General features: G+C 48.6%; 1 protein-coding gene across 8 annotated transcripts in view; it reads right to left on the bottom strand.

Annotated features, from left to right (window-relative positions):
• Positions 1 to 24,747, bottom strand: part of PIP5K1C (phosphatidylinositol-4-phosphate 5-kinase type 1 gamma) — a 49,923-nt gene extending 25,176 nt beyond the window's left edge. For all 8 annotated transcript variants that reach the window (XM_088673065.1, XM_088673066.1, XM_088673058.1 and 5 more), the window contains exons 1-8: positions 24,429 to 24,747; positions 9,148 to 9,179; positions 7,964 to 8,056; positions 6,769 to 6,899; positions 5,406 to 5,523; positions 5,076 to 5,228; positions 2,112 to 2,411; positions 226 to 431 (exon numbers count right to left, since the gene is read on the bottom strand). In XM_088673065.1, coding sequence (XP_088529191.1) covers positions 226 to 431; positions 2,112 to 2,411; positions 5,076 to 5,228; positions 5,406 to 5,523; positions 6,769 to 6,899; positions 7,964 to 8,056; positions 9,148 to 9,179; positions 24,429 to 24,564 — 1,169 coding nt within the window. In that variant the 5' untranslated portion in view covers positions 24,565 to 24,747. The remainder of the gene's footprint in view (positions 1 to 225; positions 432 to 2,111; positions 2,412 to 5,075; positions 5,229 to 5,405; positions 5,524 to 6,768; positions 6,900 to 7,963; positions 8,057 to 9,147; positions 9,180 to 24,428) is intronic.
• Positions 24,748 to 25,329: the final 582 nt, after the last annotated feature.

The raw sequence follows: 25,329 nt of genomic DNA, 5'->3' as shown, positions 1-25,329 counted from the left end.
AAGCAATTAATAAATAGTAGTAATCATAATAATAATGGCTGGTAGCCATTGACCTGCCCAGGTTGGCTCAACCCTAGGTTCAGGATGAGCCTCTCCCCATCCCAGGCACAGCAGCGGTGCCCCCCTGCCAATCCTCAGCACCTTCTTCAAGGTGGGCAGCTCTGAGAGCGCTTGCAAGGGAAGAGGGGCAAAGGCAGACCCTACCCCACTCCCTGCTCCACTTACGTGTCGTCTGTGTCGATGGACTCCCCGCGGGCGGCTCCGCCCTGGATGGACTCCATAGCGGTAGAGTACAGGGCCTTCTGCCCCATGGGCCGCTTCTCGTCGGAGGTGCTCTGGGCCCCGTCCGCCTGCCGCTCCCGCTCTTGCTGGTCCATGTTGTGCACCCCCAGAAGCAAGCTGTAGTCCATTATCTTGAAGCTTTCGAGCACCTGGGGGGGAAGAGGGTGGCTTGACCAACGGCACGGCCCTGGTTTTGCTTCACAAGTTAAGCATGCAAGACCGGGAACTGGTGGGACGCTAAGGAGTAGGGGCCGGGTTGCGATGAGGCTGGCATCAGGAGACTGATGTGGAAAACGTACCAGTGATCTGGGGTAGGCTGCAGCAGCTGGGAGACGAGAGAGGCAGAGGCGGGAGAAGCTGCACGACTGTGGAATGAAGAACAGGTGGACCCCACCTCTCTTGCTGCACCGTCTCCCAGGGCCAGGTGAGGATGGAAGTGGGAGGAGGCAGAAGGAGTCTCTACGCAGGGGGTGGGGTGGTCTTCGCCTGCTTGCACACAGCTCATAAGCCAAGTTTGGGGCCTCTGTTGAGGCCTACCTGGACTCTTGATATCACAATCTGAGGCCCTTCTTTGTGTGCCTCCTCCAGGAAAGGTCCAGAAGGTGGCAACAGGTCTTTTCTGCGCTGGCTCCCCATCTGTGGAACGCTCTCCCCAAGGAGACTCGCCTGGCACCTTCATTAAACACCTTCAGGCACCAGGGTCGAAAAGGTTCCTTTTCAACCAGGCCTTGGGCTGATTAACAACTTATACCTCTTTTAATTGTGTTTGTGGGAAGGGAAGAGGGGTTCATTGGTTCGTGGGGGGGGGGTTGCTCTTGTTTTTATTGTGTACAATCATACCTTGGTTGTCAAACACCTTGGTACTCAGATGTTTTGGCTCCAAAATGCTGCAAACCCGGAAGTGAGTGTTCCGGTTTGCGAACGCTTTTGGGAAGCCGAACATCAGACGTGGTTTCCAATTGAGTGCAGGAAGCTGCTGAAGCCAACTGGAAGCCACACCTTGGTTTTCAAACAGACTCCTGGAATGGATTAAGTTCGACAACCAAGGTACCACTGTATCTTGTTTTTATGTTGCGTTTTTACGTTGCGAGCTGCCCCCTGAGATCTATGGATTAATAAAATAAACAATATTTCCATTTTTCTCTGTGCGTTTTTACTGCAAACCAAGGAAGAGAGGGCTGGAAATACTGCAAAATGAACAAATAAGGTACCCACATTGCCCGTGAGGCAAACAGCCTTGAAAAGGGTGCAGAGCAAAGCCAGAAAGGGGCATGACAGGTCCTGAGTGTTAGGATCGTCCTACTCTCGTGTAGGACCCTGGTAGAGGCACATGCCCGACTGGCATGATCTCTCCCTCCTGGTTGATCGTTCGGGAGCTTCAACACTGGGGGCCATCATCGGCTCCTGGTCCGAGGTTCTTCCAGCCTGATCTGGCTGGCCTCCGCACAAGGTAAAGCTAAAGGGCCCCTGGACGGTTAAGACCAGTCAAAGGCAACTATGGGGTTGCGGCGCTCACCTCGCTTTCAGGCTGAGGGACCCATCGTTTGTCCACAGACAGCTTTCTGGGTCATGTGGCCAGCAGGACTGAACTGCCTCTGACGCATGGCGGAAACTAGAGCGCACAGAAACGCCGTTTACCTTCCCACCATAGCGGTACCTATTTATCTACTTGCACTGGTGTGCTTTCAAAGTGCTAGGTTGGCAGGAGCTGGGACAGAACAATGGGAGATCACCCCGTTGTCGCGGGGATTTGAACCGCCGACCTTCCGACTGGCAAGCCCAAGAGGCTCAGGGGTTTAAACCAAAGCGCCCCCCCCCGCACAACCTACCAAGCAGTCCCTCTGCAGAGTCTTGACCACAGCGCTGAAGGTGTCCGTGTCCAGCATGATCCCGTCGGGCAGGTCCTGCATGAAGTCCAGGTCCTTGTAGGTGGGGCTGGACTTCTCCTTCTCCTTCTTGGAGGCCCGGCGCTTGTAGGTCGAGCCCTTCAGGTCGTACTTCAGGTGCATCTTCACCACACGGGGCAGGATGTTGTTCATCACCACCACCCGGATGTTCTTGCCCCCAGACTGGACGCAGTAAAGGCCGTAGAATTTGGGGAGCAGCGTCCGGGGATTCTGGTTCAAGTTCTAGAGGAGGTTTTTTAAAATAATAATAATAATTTAAAAATGAGGAGCAGGACACACAGCATGTCAGGCTTTGGGGAATCGGCTTCCTCCCCCGTGGCCATAAATGAGCAGATCAAATGAAAGGGAATTCTCACCAATTAGTTTCTTTAATAAACACAGCGAGCATCTAACCAGAATGGCTGTGCTCCCAATTAACGCTAACTCATTCCCCCTCCATCCCTATTAATCTATGTCGCTCCTACATCTTGCAATCTGAGCCTGGAGCCTCTGTGTTTTCTGTTCTGACACTTTTATATATATATATAAAGCATTTTATTGAGTTTTCCAAATAAACACATTTAAGACGCTAAACAAAACAAACAAACATTCAAAAACAAATAACACACACAATTTTCTTTTTAACAATTCTTCCCAAATTTCTCTTTCTCGCTGCTCTGCCGAGCTTGACTTCCTCCCCTCATTTGGTTTTCTATTCAGCTCTTATCTCGCAGTTCCTTTATTCCACCCATTTAAAGTCAATTCGTAGGATTTATTTCAGTCCTGCAAGTGTCTTTAAACTTCTACAGTTCTTTTCCATATAGTCCACAAATTTACTCCAGTCTCTTTGGTACCTTGCTTCCCCCTGGTTCCGGATCCTGCTAGTCAGTCTCGCTAGTTCCGCATAGTCTATCATTTTTGTCTGCCACTCTTCAATCGTCGGTAAATCCCGAGTTTTCCATTTTTGGGCTAATAAAGTCCTAGCCGTGGTTGTCGCATACAGAAATATTATATATTATATAATATTTCTGTTCTGACACTTTCTGAGCTCTCTGGGACTTTGGGGAAGGGGGGTGGATTCTATCCAGAGACTGTGAATCTGTTAACTCTCTCTCTCTGCTAGTGTTTCTTCTGCTAGCTGTTCCCCATCCAGTACTTCCCAGCTTCTGCCTTCTGAACTATGCCCCTCTGCAAACGCCTGTTCTAAATCAACAGTGTCCTCCTGCTCCTGGGAAGATTTAGGATCAAGGATGAGGGAGTGGGTCCCACCGTTCTCCCTCAGTGCAGCCTCTCCTCAGCACGGTCCCTGACACAGCAGCACAGAAACTGTCCTGAGCCTTCTCAGAGGGGCAGGGCAGGGCTTTGCGTGCAGAGGGACCAGAGTTCGATCCCTGCCGGGAGGGGAGAACCTGCCTGAAATCCTGGAGGGCCGTCTGCTGCCACTCATAGAACCACAAGAGTTGGAAGGAAGCACAGAGGGGCACAGAGTTCGAAACCCTGCAATGGAGAGATCTTTTCGCCCAACGTGGGGCTCGAACCCATGACCCTGAGATTAAGAGTCTCGTGCTCTACCAACTAGCGTGAGACAATACTGAGCGAGGCGGACCAAGGGCCTCACTCGCTTCCTTAGTTCCTGGCCTGACTGCCCTGGCTACTGATTAGTTTCGAGGCTCCACCCAAAGTGCCGGTTCGGACATTACAGGAACTGCCCCCCCCCCCCCGCCCATGAATCTATTCGGATGCTGCACTCAAAAGACCCTTCTCAGTGTCCCTTCCTCTTCCCCTTTTGAAGGGTATGCTAAGCTGGAAAAGAGGAGACTGAGAGGAGATATTAGGGCAATCTTCAAATATCTAAATCAGGGGTCAGCAAATTTTTTCAGCAGGGGGCTGGTCCACTGTCCCTCAGATCTTGTGGGGGGCCAGATTATATTTTTTTGGGGGGGGGGGGAGAAAAAAAGAACAAATTCCTATGCCCTGCAAATAACCCAGAGATGCATTTTAAATAAATGGACACATTCTACTCATGTAAAAACATGCTGATTCCTGGACTGACCATGGGCCGGATTTAGAGGGCGATTGGCCTGGATCCGGCCCCTGGGCCTTAGTTTGCCTACCCATGATCTAAAGGGAGATGGAGCAAGCATGTCTTCCCCTGCTCTGGAGGGTAGGACCCGAAACCCATGGCTTCAAGTGACAAGAAAGGAGATTCCGACTCAACATCAGGAAGAACTTTATGACGGCCAGAGCTGTTCGACAGTGGGATGGAAGGTGGCGGACTCTCCTTCCTTGGAGGTTTCAAAGCAGAGGTTGGGTGGCCATCTGTCAGGGATGCTTTAGTTGAGATTCCTGTATGGTGGGGGTTTGGGACAGATGGTGCTTGGGGGTCCCTTCCAGCTCTTATGATTCTGTGACACAGGAATGGGCCTTCTCAGTGGGGCATGGGGTGCTCTCTGCAGGGAAGTGACACCATAGCTTGCTTTTAGGCCAGGCATCCCCAACCTCGGCCCTCCAGATGTTTTGGAATACAATTCCCATCTTCCCCGAACACTGGTCCTGTTAACTAGGGATCATGGGAGTTGTAGGTCAAAACATCTGGAGGGCCACAGTTTGGGGGTGGCCATTTCTGCTCGTCCAGCATGGAAGAGCCCAGCTGAGCATGCTCAGAACAGACACAAGCTGGAACAAGCTCCGCCCCATCAACCCCAAGCAACACCCCCAGCCATATGCCCCACGTAGATCCCGCAAGCATGAAGTCCCGCTGCTCCTAGTTCTGGGTCACCCCTAAGTTCTGCCCCCTCCGGCCAACTGCACCGTGGCATCTGCCCCAAGCGAGTCCCTACATCTCTGTGGATTCCCGCTGAGCCCCTGCGACAAATGTCCCCAAGAGTGTCTTCCGCTGGGACATACCATGTAGTAGCCAGGAAGCAGCTTCTGGAGGAACTCCGCTTCCTTGTGCATGACAGTCTTGATGATGAACTCGTCGTCGCTGGTGACGTAGAAGAGGGAGCCGCTGGCCCCGGGGTTGGAGAGCTCGATCAGGGGCTCGTTGCACAGGGAATACTGGGCGGGCAGGCGGGGAGGAATGAGAGAGAAGGCAAAAGGCGTTTAAGGATGCAGCAGGCATTAATGGCAACTAAGAGCCAGGCAAAATCGAGGGGCCTCTGAGACCCACCGCGAAGACACCCGAGCCTGGGGGTTTTTTTGCCCTTTGGAATAGGGCAAAGGAGCCGTCCTCACCAAGTAGTCATCCGGGCGGATGCCGAACAGCTCTCGAAAGTAACGGAAAGCGACGGGCGCGTATGTCTTGAACCTGAAGTCGGGGTAGTGGTGCGCTGGGGTGAGGTTGCTGCCTTCGCTGTGGAACAGGAGGAAGAAGCAGAAGAAAGAGAGAACAGCTCAAACTCTCTCTTCTCTAACCCGAAACGGTTTCCGTCTACAGAGCTCTGTTATAGCGCAGCAGAGCCAGCTAACGTTTGTCACCATCTTTCCTATAGGAAGCCCGAGGTGGCAGAAACAGACCTGTCCTTAAAACGGGTCTGTCCTTAAAACCTAATGACCCCCAGAGGCGGTAAACATTAGGCCAGGCGGGGAGGCAGGGAGCCCTTCAACCCTCTCTGCCCAGCCCTCGATACCAGTGTTAGAAACTCAGATTTCTATAAGCTAATGGGCAAATGGCACCTTAAACCTAGGTTACAGTTACCATAAAGGTAAGTCTAGGCGCTATTTTCCATACAACAGAGTTTGTTGTTGTTAATTTCATGTACAGTGGTACCTTGGTTCTCAAACTTAATCCATTCCGGAAGTCCATTCCAAAACCAAAGTGTTCCAAAACCAAGGCGCGCTTTCCCATATAAAGTAACACAAAATGGATTAATCCATTCCAAACTTTTAAAAACACCCCCTAAAACAGCAATTTAACATGAATTTTACTATCTATCGAGACCACTGATCCATAAAATGGAAGCAATAAACCAGGCATCCCCAAACTGCGGCCCTCCAGATGTTTTGGCCTACAACCCCCATGATCCCTAGCTAACAGGACCAGTGGTCAGGGATGATGGGAATTGAAGTCCAAAACATCTGGAGGGCCGAAGTTTGAACTGGGTTCCATACAGTCACACAAAAAAGAGCCACAAAAATGCAAAATGAATAGCAAAAGCAGACAGACCTCAGTGGAACACTCAAAACCGAAGTGTGGCACTCAAATCAGAAGCGTAACACTCAAAACGGAGCATGTTCGGCTTCTGAAAAAACGTGCCTGGCACCTGGCTGATTTCTAACAGGGTTCAGTACTACCCCTAGGCCATGCCTGATCCACATCCTCAAGTGACCTTGGCTGTCTGGGAAGGGTTTGCCTGGAGAGAGAGAGGGCTGGGTTTGCTTCTACCATGTGCTCAGAAAACTCTGTTTTTTGCATGCAGGGTGGGAATGGTGAACGTACTGCCCCCGCCCCGGCCACTACTGACACCCAGCCCCCAGGAACTTGACTAGGAGAGCATAAGGCCCATGGCTTGCTCTCACTGCTACGCCGCTCCAGCCATGTCCAAATTGGACTTCACTCCGCCGCCTCCCCCCCCCCATTTGCCAGCAGCCAACTTACCTGGGGAAGAATATGCTTTCGACCACGTAGAAATCTTGCATCAAGACATCCCGCTCGGGCTTGGAGCTCAGGTTCCCCACTGTGTAGCCGATTCCAAGCTGGATGGCTCCCTTGAGCGTGGTGGACGTGGTCTGAGGACAGACAGGGCCAAAGCAGGCGGGGGAGGTTATGGCATGATCTCCCCAAGCAGGGGTGGGGGCATCTGTTTCTGGCTCACCCCTCCATCTATCTGCCAGGAGAACCCAGCACCGTACCGCTGCCCTTGGGAGATGGCTGAAACTTCAGCTGGTCCAAAATGCAGCTGCTAAATCACTGGCTGGGGTTAGATCTCCAGTTTCAAAATAGCTGCACTGGCTGACAGTTCATTTCCAGGGCCCAATTCAAGGTGCTCGTGCTCGGGTCCCAAATACCTGAAAGATCGCCTCCTTCTCTACAGGCCCCCTCAGGTGCTGAGATCGACAAGAGGGGGGCGTCCTGGTAATTCCTCTGCCCTCAAGAGGCTCAGGATGTGAGTATGTGGTGGGCCAAGAGCGGGGCCTTCTCTGTGGCAGCCCCTAAGTTGTGGAACCGCCTCCTCGCAGAGCTGTGTCTGGTACCTTCATTATACTGCTTCTGGAGAATGCTGAAGACACACCTCTTTAACCTTGAGGTGCATATATATTTTAAAGGTAAAGGTAAAGGGACCCCTGACCATTAGGTCCAGTCGTGACCGACTCTGGGGTTGCGCGCTCATCTCGCATTATTGGCCGAGGGAGCCGGCGTATAGCTTCCAGGTCATGTGGCCAGCATGACAAAGCCGCTTCTGGCGAACCAGAGCAGCACATGGAAACGCCGTTTACTTTCCCGCTGTAGTGGTTCCTATTTATCTACTTGCATTTTGACGTGCTTTCGAACTGCTAGGTTGGCAGGAGCTGGGACCAAGCAACGGGAGCTCACCCCGTCACAGGGATTCGAACCGCCGACCATCTGATCAGCAAGCCCTAGGCTCAAACTTGGGTCCCTGGCTGAAGTACAACTCCCATCATCCCCAACCACCGGTCCTGCTCGCTAGGGATGATGGGAGTTGTAGTCCAACAAAAAGCTGGGGACACCAAGTTTGAGAAACGCAGCTTTAAATACCATGTTTTAACACTGTAAACCACCCTGGTGACATTAGGTGAAGGGCAGGAAACATATAAAGAAAGAGTAAGGATACCTTCTTGTAGGTCGTCTCGCCTGATGCATCAACCCCGCGGTGGCCTATCTTCTTCCCCTGGCCGGCCCCCGGCTGCCCTGTCAACGAAGGTGCCTGAGGCAGGAAGGATTTCGAGGTCAGCCAAAACATCGCCAAGGTGGGGGAAAGCTGCCCCAGGGCATGTAGGAAGAGCAGGCAGCTCCCGGGACGCCAACCAAACTCCCCAGCAGCTGAGATAGCTCAGTTCGTAGAGCGTGATGTTCTCAGAGTTGGCGGCTCGAGCCCCATCTTGGGCAAAAGATTCTTGCATTGCAGGGGGCTGGACTAGATGAGCCCTGGGGGCCCTTCCCAACTCTACAAGCTATGTTTCCTACAGAAATGGGAGAACTAGACGATCCCCTTCTGGGTTTTCTCTCAACTGTTCTTTCCAAGTTTTTACATCCTTGCCTTCTTTGCCCCCAGGGCCCTCAAAGCAATGAAGGATCATTGAAAAGCCATCCTATTATCAGCGCCGTTTGACTCTATCTTGTGTTTTTAATCTTGCGATTACTTTGATGATACTTTGATGAAGGGCAGTAAAGGTAAAGGGACCCCTGACCATTAGGTCCAGTCGTGACCGACTCTGGGGTTGCACGCTCATCTCGCATTATTGGCCGAGGGAGCCGGCGTATAGCTTCCAGGTCATGTGGCCAGCATGACAAAGCCGCTTCTGGCAAACCAGAGCAGCACATGGAAACGCCATTTACCTTCCCGCTGTAGCGGTACCTATTTATCTACTTGCACTTTGACGTGCTTTCGAACTGCTAGGTTGGCAGGAGCTGGGACCAAGCAACGGGAGCTCACCCCGTCACAGGGATTCGAACCGCCGACCTTCTGATCAGCAAACCCTAGGCTCAGTGGTTTAACCACAGCGCCACCTGGGTCCCAGTATTTGAATCTAATAAATAATGATTTTTTAAAACGCCTTCTGCTGATCCAGAAGCGAAGCCTCTGGGACTGCTAGCCACTTAGCTGAGCTCAGGCCACAAATCGCTCTCCCAAAAACTGTATGGAGAGAACAAGAAACGCCCCCCCCCCCCCGGGAGCCCCTGATTCTTTCTTGGAACCACCTGCCCTGGCTTGGATGATGATGATGATGGGACACAGAGTGGGGCCCCTGTTGCTTATCCTGAGTCTCAGGACAGAAGGAAAGCACCTGAGCTCACCTCTGTTAGGACAGCCTTGCTCATCGCCGGCCCTGAGGAGAGAAGGAGAGAGTCAGGGTAAGCAGGAATGTCTCAGAACCCCAACAGGTACCCGCTGCAGAGCCCAGCAAGGTGGGGAGAGGGACCCACATAACCATGGCAGAGAGAACCTGGACTTTGGTCCCATTGCCAAAAAAAACTCCACCCTTCTTCCTCCAAAATTAAACCGATTGACATTTCCCTTCCATTCTCCTTCACCTGCTGCGATTAAGCGCAGTGGGATTTACGTCCGAGCAAACGCAAAAAGAATGCCTTATGTGCATTGCTCAGGAGCCTAGTCCACATCGAGGCAATCTGAGGCAGCTTATACACCAGGTGGGGACCTCAAAGTGCCAAATTGGAGCCGGAGGGGGAATCCCCCCAGAGAAGTAATGGCTATGTTCTCTCAGAGGAAGGCTGCCTCTGAATATCAAATGCTGGGAATCACAGGGTGGGGTGGGGAGAGTGGCTCTCAGCTCCTGCCCGTGTGCTTTCCACAGGGGGCATCCTGTGGGGACAGGATTCTGGGCAAGATAGGACCCCCTCTGGCCTCATTCACATGCTGCAGGGCTCTTCCGATGTTCTTAAAACTGGTCCGTCAAGGAAAGGAAAGTTCCAGCTTGAACCCACGATCCCCACCTCATTATGGTGAAACATTTGGCCGTTCGAACCATCTAAATGGCTGGATTCAACTAATGAATAAGCCCTGTGCTGGGAGGAAGGTTTGTTCTGTAAGGCAAGCCGAAGAGCAGGTGCAAATGGGGTGCTGAAGCGCAAATTATTAGTCTTTAACATCCCTCCCCTCTGCCAACTTCTAATAGTCTGGGAGGTAGCCTAGCCATGCACTCAGTCAATGAAAAGCTTATTCAACCATCCCACAGACTTTTAAAGGCTTGAAGACTATCTTCATCACAGGGACTGGGAACTTGATTTTTAGGGGTATTTTCTTTTTTATACATAGCAGAGTACGCTGGGAGCTGGATTTGGCACATCCTGTGGGTTTTTTCTGGCCCCAAACCAAGGTGAATAAAAATCAATGATTAAAAAATAATAATAATTCAATTTTTTATTTATTCATTTTTTATTTAAATTGGATTTTTAAATCAAAATGCTTTTGGAGGAAAAATCTTTCTATAGTTTTTCTATTTAAGTTACATTATAGTCCAAAGGCTATTCATCAGGAAATAAGGATTTGTTTTAAGTTTTTCATGTGTGCTAAAACTCAGCCTAAGTTGTTGTTGTTTTTTAAATTGTTTAACCACATTAGTTAACAAACATGGATACATAGGCAATGCTATTGTTTTAGTTAAATAAATTGTTATTAAGGAAATGATTGTTTTTCTCCTTCCAATAAAGTACAGCACAAAAGTTGTCCAAATATAAACAGTTAACTTATTAAACCTCACAATAATTTCATAGTTATTTGTCTATGTATTTCTAATAGTGCTGTATAACCAAATCAGTAAATTTTGATATAACTGTAAAAACTACTCTGAAAATTTATTATTCCAAAAATGAAACCTTCATCTGGTTGTAGATATTAAGATTACACCAGCAAGAATGAGTCTTTTGGTTAAAAAAAGAGAGAGATTTGAATTGTGATTTAAATCAATTTGATTCAAATCAAATCCACCCTGCCCCAAACCAAAGCCCAGCTACACAACCCCAAAAACTACCCATTATGATGCAGGTGGGGGTGGAAACCGAACCCTTTTAACACATACAAACAAACACACTGCAGAGCGCACTGCTTCTAGGGAAACTGGGCTGGCTAATCCCTTCTCTGCCAACTGTCAAAATTCCAGCACTGGAGATTAGCTTCAGTTTTGCAATAATGACCACAATCGGCTTTGCCTTGCCGCATTTAAGTACCTAATAAAAAGTCCCCAGGGATGAACGGAGTCCAGGTTGCGAAGAGGGAGGGGGAGAGACAAAACCCATAGATAAGCATAATTATTTTTTTTAAAAAAAACCTGGGAGGCGGGATGGGGAGGACGAGACCAAACGAAGGAACCTCACACGCAAACACGCTATTGCGTTTCAAATGCGCAACGGCAAAAATCTGATTTGCGACATGGGCCAAAAGGAACGCCTTGTGCTGGCGACTTGCCAGGGGCATTAAGGGGGCACTTATCTCTTAAGCCAGCTGACAGATGGCCTGCTGCAAAAAGGAAGAGAAAAAGCCAGTAACAACAGCTCATTTAACTTGGGTGGCGTTAGGGGGATGCTGTGGAGCAGGGGTCAGCAAACTTTTTCAGCAGGGGGCGGGTCCACTGTCCCTCAGACCTTGTGGGGGGCCGGACTATATTTCTGGGAAGGGGGAATGAACGAATTCCTATGCCCCACAAAGAACCCAGAGATGCATTTTAAATAAAAGGACACATTCTACTCATGTAAAAACACACTGATTCCCGGAGGCAATTGGGGCGGATCTGGCCCACAGGCCTTAGTTTGCCTACCCATGCTGTGGAGCCAGTAAAGCCAGGGCCATTGCAACCTAGCCTTGCTTATCGAGCGCTGCTCACGTCTCCCAAGACTGCACCAAGAAGCACCTTGCCTGTCACTATCTGGGTGCCCTCTAGATGTTGGGCGTCGCAATTCCCAGCAGCCCGGCTGCACACACACCTGGAGGGCTAACGGTTGCCAAAGGGTGGCTTACATGAACCTGCCTCCCCCCTTCCATGATTATTATTATGACGTTTAGATGCTACATTTCCTCCAAGTGTGAGATAAAGGGTAGTCAGCCCACCCTCTCTAACCTGAAACCATTATTATCTATAGCGCTTCTACTGCCGGGCAGGGGAGCCACCGATATTCATCGTTAAATAGCTACTTACTACGTTTACATCCTGCCTACCTTCCAAGGTGGCACAAGTCATTCACCCCACCAATCCCTTTCCAATCTTCACAACAGCCCTGCAAAGTAGGCTAGGCAAAGAGACTAGTGACTGCCTGTTTCTCCAAGGTCACCCAACCGGGCGTTGGGGATTTGAAACACAGGCCTCTCCCAGGTCCTAAAGCAGGCATAGGCAAACTCGGCCATCCAGATGTTTTGGAACTACAACTCCCATCCTCCCTGACCGTTGGTCCTGTTAGCTAGGAATGATGGGAGTTGTAGTCCCAAAACATCTGGAGTTTGCCTATGCCTGTCCTACATCAACACTAGGGTCTGGTTCACAAGAACCTGCTTGCAGCCCAGCTCACCCTTCCCTTGTGATCCAACCACCCCCACCCCCACCCCCCCCCGCGAAACCATTCATGAGTACTAGGTATGGGGTATTGAGCAAAGGTAAAAAAAGGAAAAGGTAAAGGATGTCATGGATAGTTAAGTCCTGTCAAAGGCAACTATGGGGTTGTGACGCTCATCTCGCTTTCAGGCCAAGGGAGCCGGCGTTTGTCCACAGACAGCTTTCTGGGTCATGTGGCCAGCGGGACTAAACCACTTCTGGCGCAATGGGACACCGTGACGGAAACCAGAGCACACGGAAACACCGTTTACCTTCCTGCAGCCTTCTGGCGCAATGGGACACCGTGACGGAAACCAGAGCACACGGAAACACCGTTTACCTTCCTGTACCTATTTATCTACTTGTACTGGCGTGCTTTCAAACTGCTAGGTTGGCAGGATCAGGGACAGAGCAACGGAGACCAAAATTAGTTGAGTACTAACTGGGGGAGGAGGGACACAGGTGGCACTGTGGGTTAAACCACAGAGCCTAGGGCTTGCTGATCAGAAGGTCGGCGGTTCGAATCCCGTTGCTCGGTCCCAGCTCCTGCCAACCTAGCAATTTGAAAGCACGTCAAAGTGCAAGTAGATAAATAGGTACCGCTACAGCGGGAAGGTAAACGGCGTTTCCATGTGCTGCTCTGATTCGCCAGAAGCGGCTTTGTCATGCTGGCCACATGACCTGGAAGTTGTACGCCATCAGCCAATAACGCGAGATGAGCACCGCAACCCCAGAGTCGGTTATGACTGGACCTAATGGTCAGGGGTCCCTTTACCTTTAACTGCGGGAGGAAGAAGAAAAAAGGCCTTGCATCTTCCCCTTGATGTTAAGTCGGAATCTCCTTTCTTGTAACTTGAAGCCATTGGTTCGAGTCCTAGCCTCCGGAACAGGAGAAAACAAGCTTGCTCCATCTTCCATGCAACAGCCCTTTAGATATTTCAAGATAGCTATCACAGCTCTTTAACGGGCATCTGGTCGGCCACTGTGAGATCAGGATGCTGGCCTCAAGATGGGCCGCCGTTTTCACTCGTCTGCTTATTTATTTATTTTTTTTAACCTTGTCTGGGAACTGACAAGGGAGGGTATCGAAATGCCCTCCCCAATGCAAAAAGCATGTAAGTAAAAGCGACCCACTTTAGTGCCTGGCGATGGGGCCAAACTCTGGTCAGAGGTAAGAACTCACACCGTGAGAACCCTGGTAAGAAGTCACACTGTGAAGGCATGTATGTGTCATCTGGAAAGGACAGAAAACAGGAGCGAGGAAACGCAGGCAGCTGCAGTCCATTCCCCCCCCCCATCACACACATACACACACACCCCACAAGCAGAAGTCTGCATGTCTGGTCTAATCAGCTCGACACCCAACCCAAAATGCAGAAAGGAGACATTAATAAAGACCCACAAGCATTCTGGCAGCTCAAGTCTAGACAACTTAAAGGCATGGAGAGCCTAGCGAGCCATGCCGTCAAAACGTGTCCTGAAACGGCATCTTAGGCATCCTATGAAGAACCAGAGAGAGAAAGAGAGAAAGGTGGCTTTTTGTTTTAAAGGGGAGTGCCTCACCCCCACTGGCTTTGTAGAGCCCTGCTATGGGGCAGCTCCATAAATTAGGTAATTTGGTGAATAAATAAAGTGATACAGAAATGAAACAAATAACAACAGCAACAACAAATTCTGTCGAGAAAAAATGGCACCTAGACATTCCATTGTGGCGACCGTAACCTAGGTTAAAAGTGCCACTTGGCAATTAGCTTATACGGTATATCTGAGTTTCCTAACACTGACTAGATGGACCCCCCTCTCTCCATCTCTCCATATAAATATATCTCTGCATAAGCTCCAAAACCCGCTCCTCAAAGGAACTGCTCTCCACTGCCGCAGGGTAAGGCCAGCCTGGAATCATGCTCTCATTACTCATCCTGGCTGGCGGAGCTTGGCGTTCCAGCCCTCTATACCACCGCAAAGAATCAGAGTTCCACCCTCCCGCCCAAACTCCACCCCGGGGGGCTAGAATCAGTGTGGGCTGAGGATGTTTCCCTGCCTGGAGCAGAATTTACTCACACTGCGCTCACTCTGCTAGGGCCAACTGCTTTAAACGATCTCGACGCGCCACCGAGGCATCGAACCCTGCCCATTAATCCTGGTGGCTGAAGAAGCAGCCTTGTGCCATGTTTCTGCAGAGTGGGGACAACTCTGGACATTTTCTTTTTTTTAAGTAGAGCATCTGTACTGGGCTCTTCGGCCAAAAAGAAGGCTCCCAGAGCAGCTTACTGCTTATGGAAGGAAGGGCAGAGAGGGCTCCCCGCCACAGAACTGTAGATAAGAGGGAGCTCTGCACCTCAGCTCTCCCACTGCCATCATCACCAGGTGGTGCCAAGGCTCAGGCCCACTGCCCGAAATCTGCCAGGCACCAGGTACATTTCTCCAACGAGCGCAGGTCCGATGGCAACCACGTGGAGATCTCTGGATGCCAAGTTTGTCGACGGACATCTCCCATCTGGCCGGCCCCTCCAGCTTTCTTAAGCAGCTCAGTGGAAGAGCTTTTTTGCTGCATTGATATCCCAACTTTTTGCGCAAGGAGACCACGGTTCGACCCCCTCCTCAGTTAATCCCTGCCTACAATGACCCTGAGAGGTAGGCTAAGAGGCTGCAACTGACTCAAAGGTCAATCAGCGAGCTTCATGACGGTGTGGGGATTCAAACCCTGATCTCCCAGGTCCTCATCCAACACTCTAACTAGTACACCTCACTGCCTTCCTAGAGTACTTCTGCTATGGGGCAGCTCTATAGATTAAGTGGGTGAATAAATATGGTGCCTCCTAAAATTCAGAAAGTTGTTTCATCTCCTATACACCTGACGGGAGGGCGTTCTACAGGGTGGACGCCACCACCGAGAAGGCCCTCTGCCTGGTTCCCTGTAACCTCGCTTTTCGCAGGGGGGGGGGGCACTGCCAGAAGGCCCTCAGAGCTAGACCTCAGTGTCCAGGCTGGATCATGGGGGTGGCGACGCTCCTTCAGGTACACAGATCTTTAAAAACCCTGTTTTAAAACAGCTGTGCTGGTTCACCAGTTTGTTTCAAGGCGCTCGCAAATGACTTAGGCCCCAAACACCTGAAAAGGCCTCCTACTTCCCGAAAGACCCTCCCGGATGCTGAGGTTGGCAGAGCGAGCCCTCTTGGTAGTTCACCCTCCCCCAAAAGCTCAGGGGGGTGGCGGGCCAAGGAGGAGAGCCTTCCCTGTGGCAGCCCCTAAGCTGTGGGACTCCCTCCGCACAGAGGTGCGTCTACAGCTTTCAAAGAATGTTGAAGACTCACCCCTCCACCCTGGCTTTCAACACTTGAGGACCCACCTGGTTTTCATGTTTTTTGAGTTGTTTACTTGTTTTTAACACTGTGTTCCAGCATGGCAATGGGCCCTGGGACCTCAGGGTGAGCAATAAGTAACATTAATGCCACAGGTTTGACAGTGGAAAAGCTTCGGGAGAAGAGGAATGAAAGGACATCTGTGTGCCAGGGGGAGGCCTTGAGATGTGCACATCAAACCAGGGCATGTTTATAAAGCCTGGAACAAACACCAATCCTGTTATTACCATGAACATGATTTGAATCCCAGCATCACCCACACGCAAGGACTGAAGGAGGGTGAAGGGGGGGGGCGAGAGAATAAACAATCTTGATTTATACAGCCTCATTGTCACATGCTGGTTAAAGGGTGTTACAAATGACTCACGGAGTAGGGGGGGGTCCAGCTTTTTATCCATGCTATTTTTAATTGGGGGGGCTGCGAGTTCTTTTATCATCTGAGGCTATATTTTGCACCCATGTGTTGCCGTTAACAGAGAAAGTAAGCAAGACGCTATTAAAGATGGGTTCTCTTTCCGCTGATGAGGTTTGCATCCCAAAAAATAAAAGATTTTATTTATACCTTCCGTCCACTCAAAAAAAGTGCCTCCTGCACTGAGGTATTGATGGCCTCAAAGTTTGTTTAAATCCAACCAGATTAAATGGTTTAAGAGCAGCTGAGGTCTTTCTGGAACTGCTGATGGGCCTGGTTTTAAAACTCCTGCATGCTGCCGTCAAAGCACAGTTCTCTCAACTCCAGGCATTTTGGAACATCTCCTCGGGGAGGGTGGGAAGAGGACAAGCTCAGTTTTTTCTTGATTTTAAAAATAGTTCCAAATTGACCTGACCCAGGGGGGGGGCATCCATTGAAGACTCAGTCAGCAGGAGTAGAAATGGGGGTGGGGATGGGAACAGTGTCAGACACACAGATACATAATCTATTTGCCGAATGGCACCTTAAACCTGATGAAATGCCTAGGTGCTTTTGATGCAATTTATACTTATTGTTATTATTGTTGTTCGTTTTATTTCTATACTGCTTCGTATTTTGAAGAACAAATCCCAAAGCAGTTTACAACACGTGGAAACCAACAATGCAGAATAAAACAAATTCAAGCTCCAGGGGAAAATATTTCAGATCCTTCTTCTAAGTGACATTTTGCTTTCCCCAGTCTCCAACCAGGCATCCAGGGATCCCCACGTGGTTGCAATTGGGCATGTGCCAGTCGCAAAACATGGCTGGCACCTGGTTAATTTCTAACACTGCGTCCCGGGAGAGGAGTGTCAGCTGGGTGGCAGCAGAGAGAAATATAGGGGGGGGGAGGCAAGTTTTAATTTATAAAGGAAGGGAAGGAAGAGCAGAAATAGGTGTGGGTGTGTATTAGGGTCCAATTTCTCTGCATTTACACAAGGGTTGCATTCTGTGGCCCCACCCGTTTAAGTCAAGTCACGGACAGTGGTACCTCTGGTTATAAACTTAATTCGTTCTGGAGGTCCGTTCTTAACCTGAGATACCACTTTAGCTAATGGGGTCTCCCGGTGCCGCCACCACGCGATTTCTGTTCCCATCCCGAGGCCTCCTACTTCCCAAAAGACCCTCTTAACCCGAGGTACTACTACTGGGTTAGCGGAGTCTGTAACCCAAAGTGTTTGTAACCCGAGGTGTTTGCAACCCGAGGCACCACTGTACAGTATATTGGGAACGCCATTGAAAACGCCTGTAAGCACCCTCTAAATCTCTGAAACCCCTTGAAAAACCCTTTTTAAAGACCCAAACCCACCAAATTCCACCACTCCCTCCAAGCCCCCTTGTTTCCGCCACTTTCCAAGCCACTTCTGGGTTTGCGTATAGTCGCGTATGCCTTGAATCTGTGCAAATGTGGAGTTAGCTGCCTGTACTCACAAGATCCCCTCCCTCCCTCAGGTGGAGGTAGCGACATGCCTACAAAAGGACCCTCGCAATCTGAATTCCGATGAATTCTCATCGTAATTCAGTAAGATGAAGTAAAAGAAGCAATAAACGAGGCAATTTTTTAAAAATCACACACCACCAAGCACAGCACGTTACAATTGCTAAAACAGACCAGGCATGGGGGGGGGAATAATCAAGTTGCCCTCCAAGACTCTTTCGGGAACCGTTGCTCCACACTGACCCACAGCAGTTCTCCGGGATTTTGTATGCAGGAGTCTTGACCAGCCTTTCCTGGAGATGCCAGTCAAGGTTCCAGTCCTCACCTTCCTGAACAAAGGTCTGATCTAAATAGGAACACAAGGAGCTGCTTTGTATAGAGTCGGATTCATTGGGTCTATGTAGCTCAGCACTGCCAATGATGACTGGCGGCAGAGAGGCTTTCCTAAAGTTTTCAAACACGGCTCTTTCCCAGTTCTGCCTAGAATCAAAGCCGGGACCCTCTGGGAACAAAGCAGATACTCTATGACATCTCTCCCATACCACCAGCAAATATAACTACGTACTGTACTACCAATGAAAGGGGACGCGGGTGGCACTGTGGGTTAAACCACAGAGTTCGGTCCCTGCTCCTGCCAACCTAGAAGTTCGAAAGCATGTCAAAGTGCAAGTAGATAAATAGGTACCACCTTTACCTTTTACTACCAATGAAAACTGAGCTGGATAGCTCAATTGGTAAAGCTCATGAGACTCTTAAAACTCAGGGCCCATGAGTTCAAGCTCCACGGGCAAGAGATTCCTGCATTGCAGGGGGTTGGACTAAATGACACTTGTGGTCCCTTTCCAACCCTACAATTCTATGATTCTACTAACGCTCTTAATAAGAGCTTCCTGGATAGCCCCTCAACAAGCTTCGTTAATAATATTCCCTCGTCCCTTTCCCTGGTCGTCACCGCCAAGCACCCAGCGTTAATAATAATTAAGAAATAATATAAACTAATAGGAAGCTAGTTCAAACCCCCACTCAGCCATGAAGCTCACGGGTGACCCTGGGCCAGTTAACAGCCTCTCAGCCTAGCCTACCTCTCAGTGTTGTTGCGGGGATTACGTGAGAAAAGGGTGAGACTGGAACAAACCCTCTTTACTTGGGTGCCAGTCCTATTGGACTCAATGGTGCTTACATCTGAGTAGACACATGAACAATGCGATCTCCTCTACTGCGTCGTGACTTGGCAACACTTGGCGGCTAATGGCTCTAATCCAAGCATGATACAGCCCGTCACCCATCACAAATACCTGGGTCACAGCCACTATGAGTCACACCGGCTGAGCAGGCCAAGTGAAATAAATGATAATTAAGACCCATAACATCCAGATTTCAAGGGGTCTATCCTTGAGTAGAACTCAACACTTTGCATGCGACTTTCGACCTGGGAAGACTCCGGGGTGCCAGGATGGCACCTGACATCTCCATTTCCTGGGGATCATTGGGTCTGTTTCCACACACTAATACACCACCCTGTAGAATTAGTTGTATTTTATCTGCACAATCGCAATGAATTTTCAGAAGCCAAAATGCTTTTTCCTGTGCAGCCCGAGCAGGAGCCTGGAGCAGTTAAGAAAAAGAGGTTGGAATAGGCCAATATATGACTGTCCCTGGATCAAGCGACTTTTCATTTTTTAAGTTCTCAAAGCTCTTGACCAGGGGTCAACACACTTTTTAAGCAGGGGGCCAGTCCACTATCCCTCAGACCTTGTGGGGGGCCAGACTATATCTTTTTGGGGGGGAGAACAAATTCCTATGCCCCACAAATAACCCAGAGATGCATTTTAAATAAAAGCACACATTCTACTCATGTAAAAACACCAGGCAGCCCCCACAAGTAACCCAGAAATGCATTTTAAATCAAAGGACACAGTCTACTCATGTAAAAACATGCTGATTCCCGGACCGTCTGCAGGCTGGATTGAGGTGGTGATTGGGCTGGATCTGGCCCCTGGGCCTGAGTTTGCCTACCCACGCTCTTGACCTAGCTCAAAGTTGTCATCTGAAATAACCAGATAATTTAACTGAGAAGCAATCACAGTCAGCCCATCATTTGAAAAATGAGACTTTATAGAGCCGTCGTGCCCAAAAATGGCAACTGGGTACAGTGGTACCTCGGGGTAAGAACTTAATTGTTCTGGAGGTCCGTTCTTAACCTGAAGCACCACTTTACCTAATGGGGCCTCCTGCTGCCGCCACGCCACCTCCACACAATTTCTGTTCTCCTCCTGAAGCAAAGTTCTTAACCCAAGGTACTATTTCTGGGTTAGCAGAGTCTGTAACCTGAAGCGTCTGTAACCCGAGGTACCACTGTATTCCGTTTTGGTGACTGCAAACTTTGTTTAAGGAGCCGTTTGGTGCTCCCATAATATTATTAATAAACAAGAATCGAAGCATTAGGCTGGCAATGCTGATTCCTCCCTGTGCTTCCCCCAAACCACACTGTATGACTATTAAGTAAGTCATACATATAAGCATTACTATCCACGGTTAGCAGTAAACTAGAATTATGGTAATAGGATGATGATTTTCCCCTCAGCCACCCAGAGTGCACCGTATTATTAATATTCTCAGTAACATTATTAAATTAGAATTACGGAATTGGGATGATGCTGATTCTTTTGATGATGTATAATCTTTGCATAGGCCTGTTGACTTTGTCCATGGAGTTTTCTTGGCAGGGATACTGGATTGGCTTGCCAGTTCCTGCTCCAGGTGGATCATGTTTAGTCAAAACTCTCCACTACGACCTGTCCATCTTGGGTGCCCCTGCAAAGCATAGCTCATAGCTTCTCTGAGTTATTCAAGCCCCTTCGCCATGACAACGCAGTGATCTTGAGAGTCCCACGGACTGCAAGAAGATCAAACCTATCCATTCTTAAGGAAATCAGCCCTGAGTGCTCACTGGAAGGACAGATCCTGAAGCTGAGGCTCTAATACTTTGGCCACCTCATGAGAAGAGAAGACTCCCTGGAAAAGACCCTGATTTTGGGAAAGATGGGGGCACAAGGAGAAGGGAACAACAGAAGATGTGATGGTTGGACAGTGTTCTCAAAGCTACGAACATGAGTTTGACCAAACTGCGGGAGGCAGTGGAAGACAGGAGTGCCTGGCGTGCTCTGGTCCATGGGGTCACCAAGAGTCGGACACGACTAAACGATCTTTGCATTTGTCATAGCTGCCAAGTTATCCCTTTTTTTAAGGGAAATTCCCTTATGCTGAATAGGCTTCCTCGCAAGAAAAGGGAAAACTTGGCAGCTATGCATTTGTATGTTCATCACAATTGGAAGCGCCCTTGAGACATTTTTATGCAGTAAGGGGCAAATAAATGTAATAAATGCTATTGTTTATTAGTATCCCTAAGGCTATTTATAATAAACACAAATTATACCATAACACACCACATCATCATTAGTGGTTAATATTATCATTGACATTATTAATACTGAGCTAGAATTATTGAGGTGTCCCCAACTAAGCAACACTCAGAGGAAACCCACTAAAATGAAGGGGCCTAAATCAGTAACGTCTATTCATTTCAATAGGTTTACTCTTGAGTATAACTGGCTTTAGATACCGGTACACACAATGTCATATTGATATTTAGAAAATAATATATTGATAATTAATGATAATTATTAATAATTAGTGACTATTACTAGCAAGAAACCAAAATTCTGGTGTTGGGAGGGGTGTCAATCTATCAGTTAGCCATTTCCTAACCATCTAGTCTTGTTTTAAATGCATTTGCTTTGAACAGCTTTTCTCTATGTGCAAATCGCCTTGAGATGGTAGCCTGGAAGGTGGTTAATAACCTATCTACAAGAATAATACTTTTTAAATAATTAGCCACTACGATTGGCAACAAACCAAAATTCTGGTATTTGAGGGCCTTAATCCAGGGGTTCCCAACAAAATTTTCTCGAGGACCCCTCATCGAGCTGCTATTGTGACAAGGACCCCCATTAATTCATAATCCTAAAATTAAAAAGTGAGAGCCAAATTAAGAGTCTTTTTATATTTATACATTTTTTACAGTTCTTCCTCTTCATCTGTAGGCCTTTGTCGTTTTAACGAACCACTTTTTAACCAACGGTCCATTTTTAACTACGCGAACTGTAGCTTCCGCGAAAAACAACGCTTTGTATACAAACACTACTGTTTTGCAAAGAGGCAGCTCGCACCAGGGAGGAGGGAGGGGAATGGAGAAGACAGGGTACCTGCGCAGTAGCGCACAAATGAAGCCAATGCGCGCAAAGCATCTTGGGGAGGTGAGCGTTAGTAGAATGCGCGCGCTGCCTCTTTGCAAAACAGTAGTGTTTGTAAAGCGCCACCTAACGGCATACAGCAGAACTACTGCCTCTATCTAATTCTAGTTTTGCGCTAGACTCTGCTCATGCAGGAAGCGGCCAAAACAAAAAATCTGTTATCATACGAAATATATTTAATATATTTTTTATTCTAATAGCATCTTGCGGACCCCTCTGGCATAGCTTGCGGACCCCTGGGGGTCCCCGGACCACCTGTTGGGAACCACTGCCTTAATCCATCAATTAAAGGTAAAGGGACCCCTGACCATTAGGTCCAGTCGTGACTGACTCTGGGGTTGCGGCGCTCATCTCGCGTTATTGGCCGAGGGAGCCAGCGTACAGCTTCCAGGTCATGTGGCCAGCATGACAAAGCCGCTTCTGGCGAACCAAAGCAGTGCACGGAAACACCGTTTACCTTCCCGCTTGGAGCGGTACCAATTTATCTACTTGCACTTTGACGTGCTTTTGAACTGCTAGGTTGGCAGGAGCTGGGCGCGAGCAACGGGAACTCACCCAGTCGCAGGGATTCGAATCGCCGACCTTCTGATCAGCAAGCCCTACGCTCGATGGTTTAACCCACAGCACCACCTGCGTCAATTAGCTGATGACCAACCCGTAATTGGTCATCATAATTTGCAATCAGCTTGGCTAACATTATTAATAATAACACATATTCATTACTAATTTTAATAACATTTATAAGAACTATGACCCTATTATTGTTATTTCAATAAATAACAATAATAACCAGTATTAATAGTATTAATAGCAATTGTGACAACAAAGATCGTGCCAACCCTGAGGAGATGTAAGTTGTATCATCTCCACTGCATTAAATAGGAGTTTAAAACAACAGCTATTAGCAGCAAGCCCATAATATTTTGGGAATTTGGGGTAAAACCCACCCATTAGCTGAGACTAATATTGCCTGACAATATTGAGAACCTCTATACATTTTAATTAATGGTGTAGATAAAAATATTAATACTACTACTAATAATAATAATAATGGGAACAATATTATTAAGAACAACCATAATACATTTCAATTAACTACGCCAGTAATAATACCGATAGCAACACCAGTAATTACAACAACAGCAACAATATCAATAACTGGTATGGCTTCAAACAGGATGGGGACCTGCATGCTGAGATTCCTGCATTGCAGAGGGCTGGACTAGATGACCGCTGGGGTGCATTCCAGCACTACAATTCTACGAAGATTATTATTAATAACCCTAATGCATTTCATTTAATGGTGCCAGTGGAAATAATATTAATACCAGTAACAGCAGCAGAAGTAACAGCAACAATAACTCCTATCATTAACAATCCCAATACATTTCAATTGACGTCAGTAGCAACACCAAAAATAATAATGACAATAGCGATATTAACGAGGCTAATCCAAGGCATGATTCTTGCCAATTGAAAACTGCATTATTAACAATATTATAAACCTCATGTTATATAACATTAATACTAGTAATAGGAGCAATGAAATTATTAGCAAGCCTGATGCATTTTAATTGATAACGTCAGTAATAATAGCAATAACGACAATAACTATATTATTAATACCAAAGGGTGGTTATTGCGAATTGAAATTTCAACATATATATTTCGATAGCTGGGATAGCTCAGTCGGCAGAGAACGAGACTCTCAGTACAGTATCAGGGTCGTGGATTCGAGCCACATGTTAGGAAAAGGTTCCTGCAGGGGGCTGGACTAGAGGACCCTCAGGGTCCCTTGCCACTCACAATTCTATGATTGTCTACATGCACTATAGTATTATTATTTTATTATATATATAAACATAAATATTCCATATGTGTATATATGTGTGTGTGTGTGTGTGTGTGTAGAGAGAGAGAGAGTACACAGTATATATATAATGAAAAATATTATGGAGTAAGGGAGGATAGATATAGGCATACATTCCCAATATTTAAGAGTAATATGGAATATGATGTTTATAGCGATGCTGAAAGCCCCACAAGGGGGTAGCTCGATTCCCCCTCCCCTCCTATTATTAAACTCTCTCTCTCTTTACATATATTTGTGTGCCTGTAGGTATGCGTGAATATATATATGTGTGTGTGTGTGTGTGTGTGTGTATTAGATTACTAGTATCAAATATGATTATTCCCCCCTCCGAGGCCGGGAGCCCGATTCCCCCTCCGTCTCCTATTATTATATATATAAACATATATTTTTGTGTGTGCATGTATGCGTAAATGATTAGCAATAGTTAATATGATTATCCACCCCAGGGGGAGAGTCCGGTTTCCCCTCCCCCCCATATGAAATTATATATATTACACACACACACACACACACACACACACACACACGTGCATATATATAAAATTACCAATACTGAATACGATTACCCCTCCCCGGGCCCGGCCCCCCCCCCCGCTCACCTGCTCCGGCCGACTGAGGCTCCAGCAGCACCGGCGCCCCCCAGCCGCCCCCTCCTCCTGCCTCGGCGTCGAGGGCTCCTGCCCCGGCCTCTGCCCCTGCGGCGCTGCCGGCCTCATCGGGCGCCTCCAGCTCCATGGCCGGCGGGCGGAGAGGGAGGTCGGCAGGCAGCCCGGGAGGCAGCCCGGGCCTCGGCTCTCCTCAGCTCCCACCAGCTGCCGCCACCGCCGCCGCTTCCCCTCCTGAGGAGACGCCGAGAGAGAAAGAGCGAGGCGGCAACACGCAGGCGCAGGCTCGGAGGCCCCGACACAGAGCCGCTCTAGCCGCCGCACACTCGCTCGGTCGGAGGGGGCTTCGGGTTCTCCTGCGCAGGCGCAGGCTCGGAGGTTCCCGGAGGGGCGCTCTGGCCGATCGCTGGCTGGCGCAGAATAAGTTCGGAAGGGCGGCACGCTTCTTGTGCGCAGGCGCCCGCTCGCCGCAGGACGTGGGGGGGCGGGCTACAGGAGGCCTTTCCAAAGAGGTCGCTCTGGCCGCACGCTCTCTCTGAAACACAAAGGAAGCGTTGGGAAGGGCCGCTGGCGGCGTCGCCGCTCCTTGTGCGCATGCGTGCCTAGGCTGCTTGCCAGCTGCGGCACGTGGCGCTGGTGCAAATTTTAGTTTCATTACCAATCCTGGTCTGCTTGCCAGCCGGTGCAAATAACAGATACTGTAATAATAATAATAATAATAATAATAATAATAATAATAATAATAATAATAATAATAATAATAATAATAATAAATTGTAATAACAGGTAGGTAGCCGTGTTGGTCTGGCGTAGTCAAAACAAAATTAAAAATTGCTTCCAGTAGCACCTTAGAGACCAGCTAAGTTTGTCATTGGTATGAGCTCATGCACACTTC

The sequence above is a fragment of the Zootoca vivipara genome, chromosome 6 (genome assembly GCF_965207765.1).
Source record: "Zootoca vivipara chromosome 6, rZooViv2.hap1.1, whole genome shotgun sequence".
In the NCBI taxonomy this organism is placed as follows: domain Eukaryota; kingdom Metazoa; phylum Chordata; class Lepidosauria; order Squamata; family Lacertidae; genus Zootoca; species Zootoca vivipara.
The sequence above is the reverse complement of the archived record's forward strand: the minus strand, read 5'-3'. Positions and strand labels throughout refer to the sequence as shown.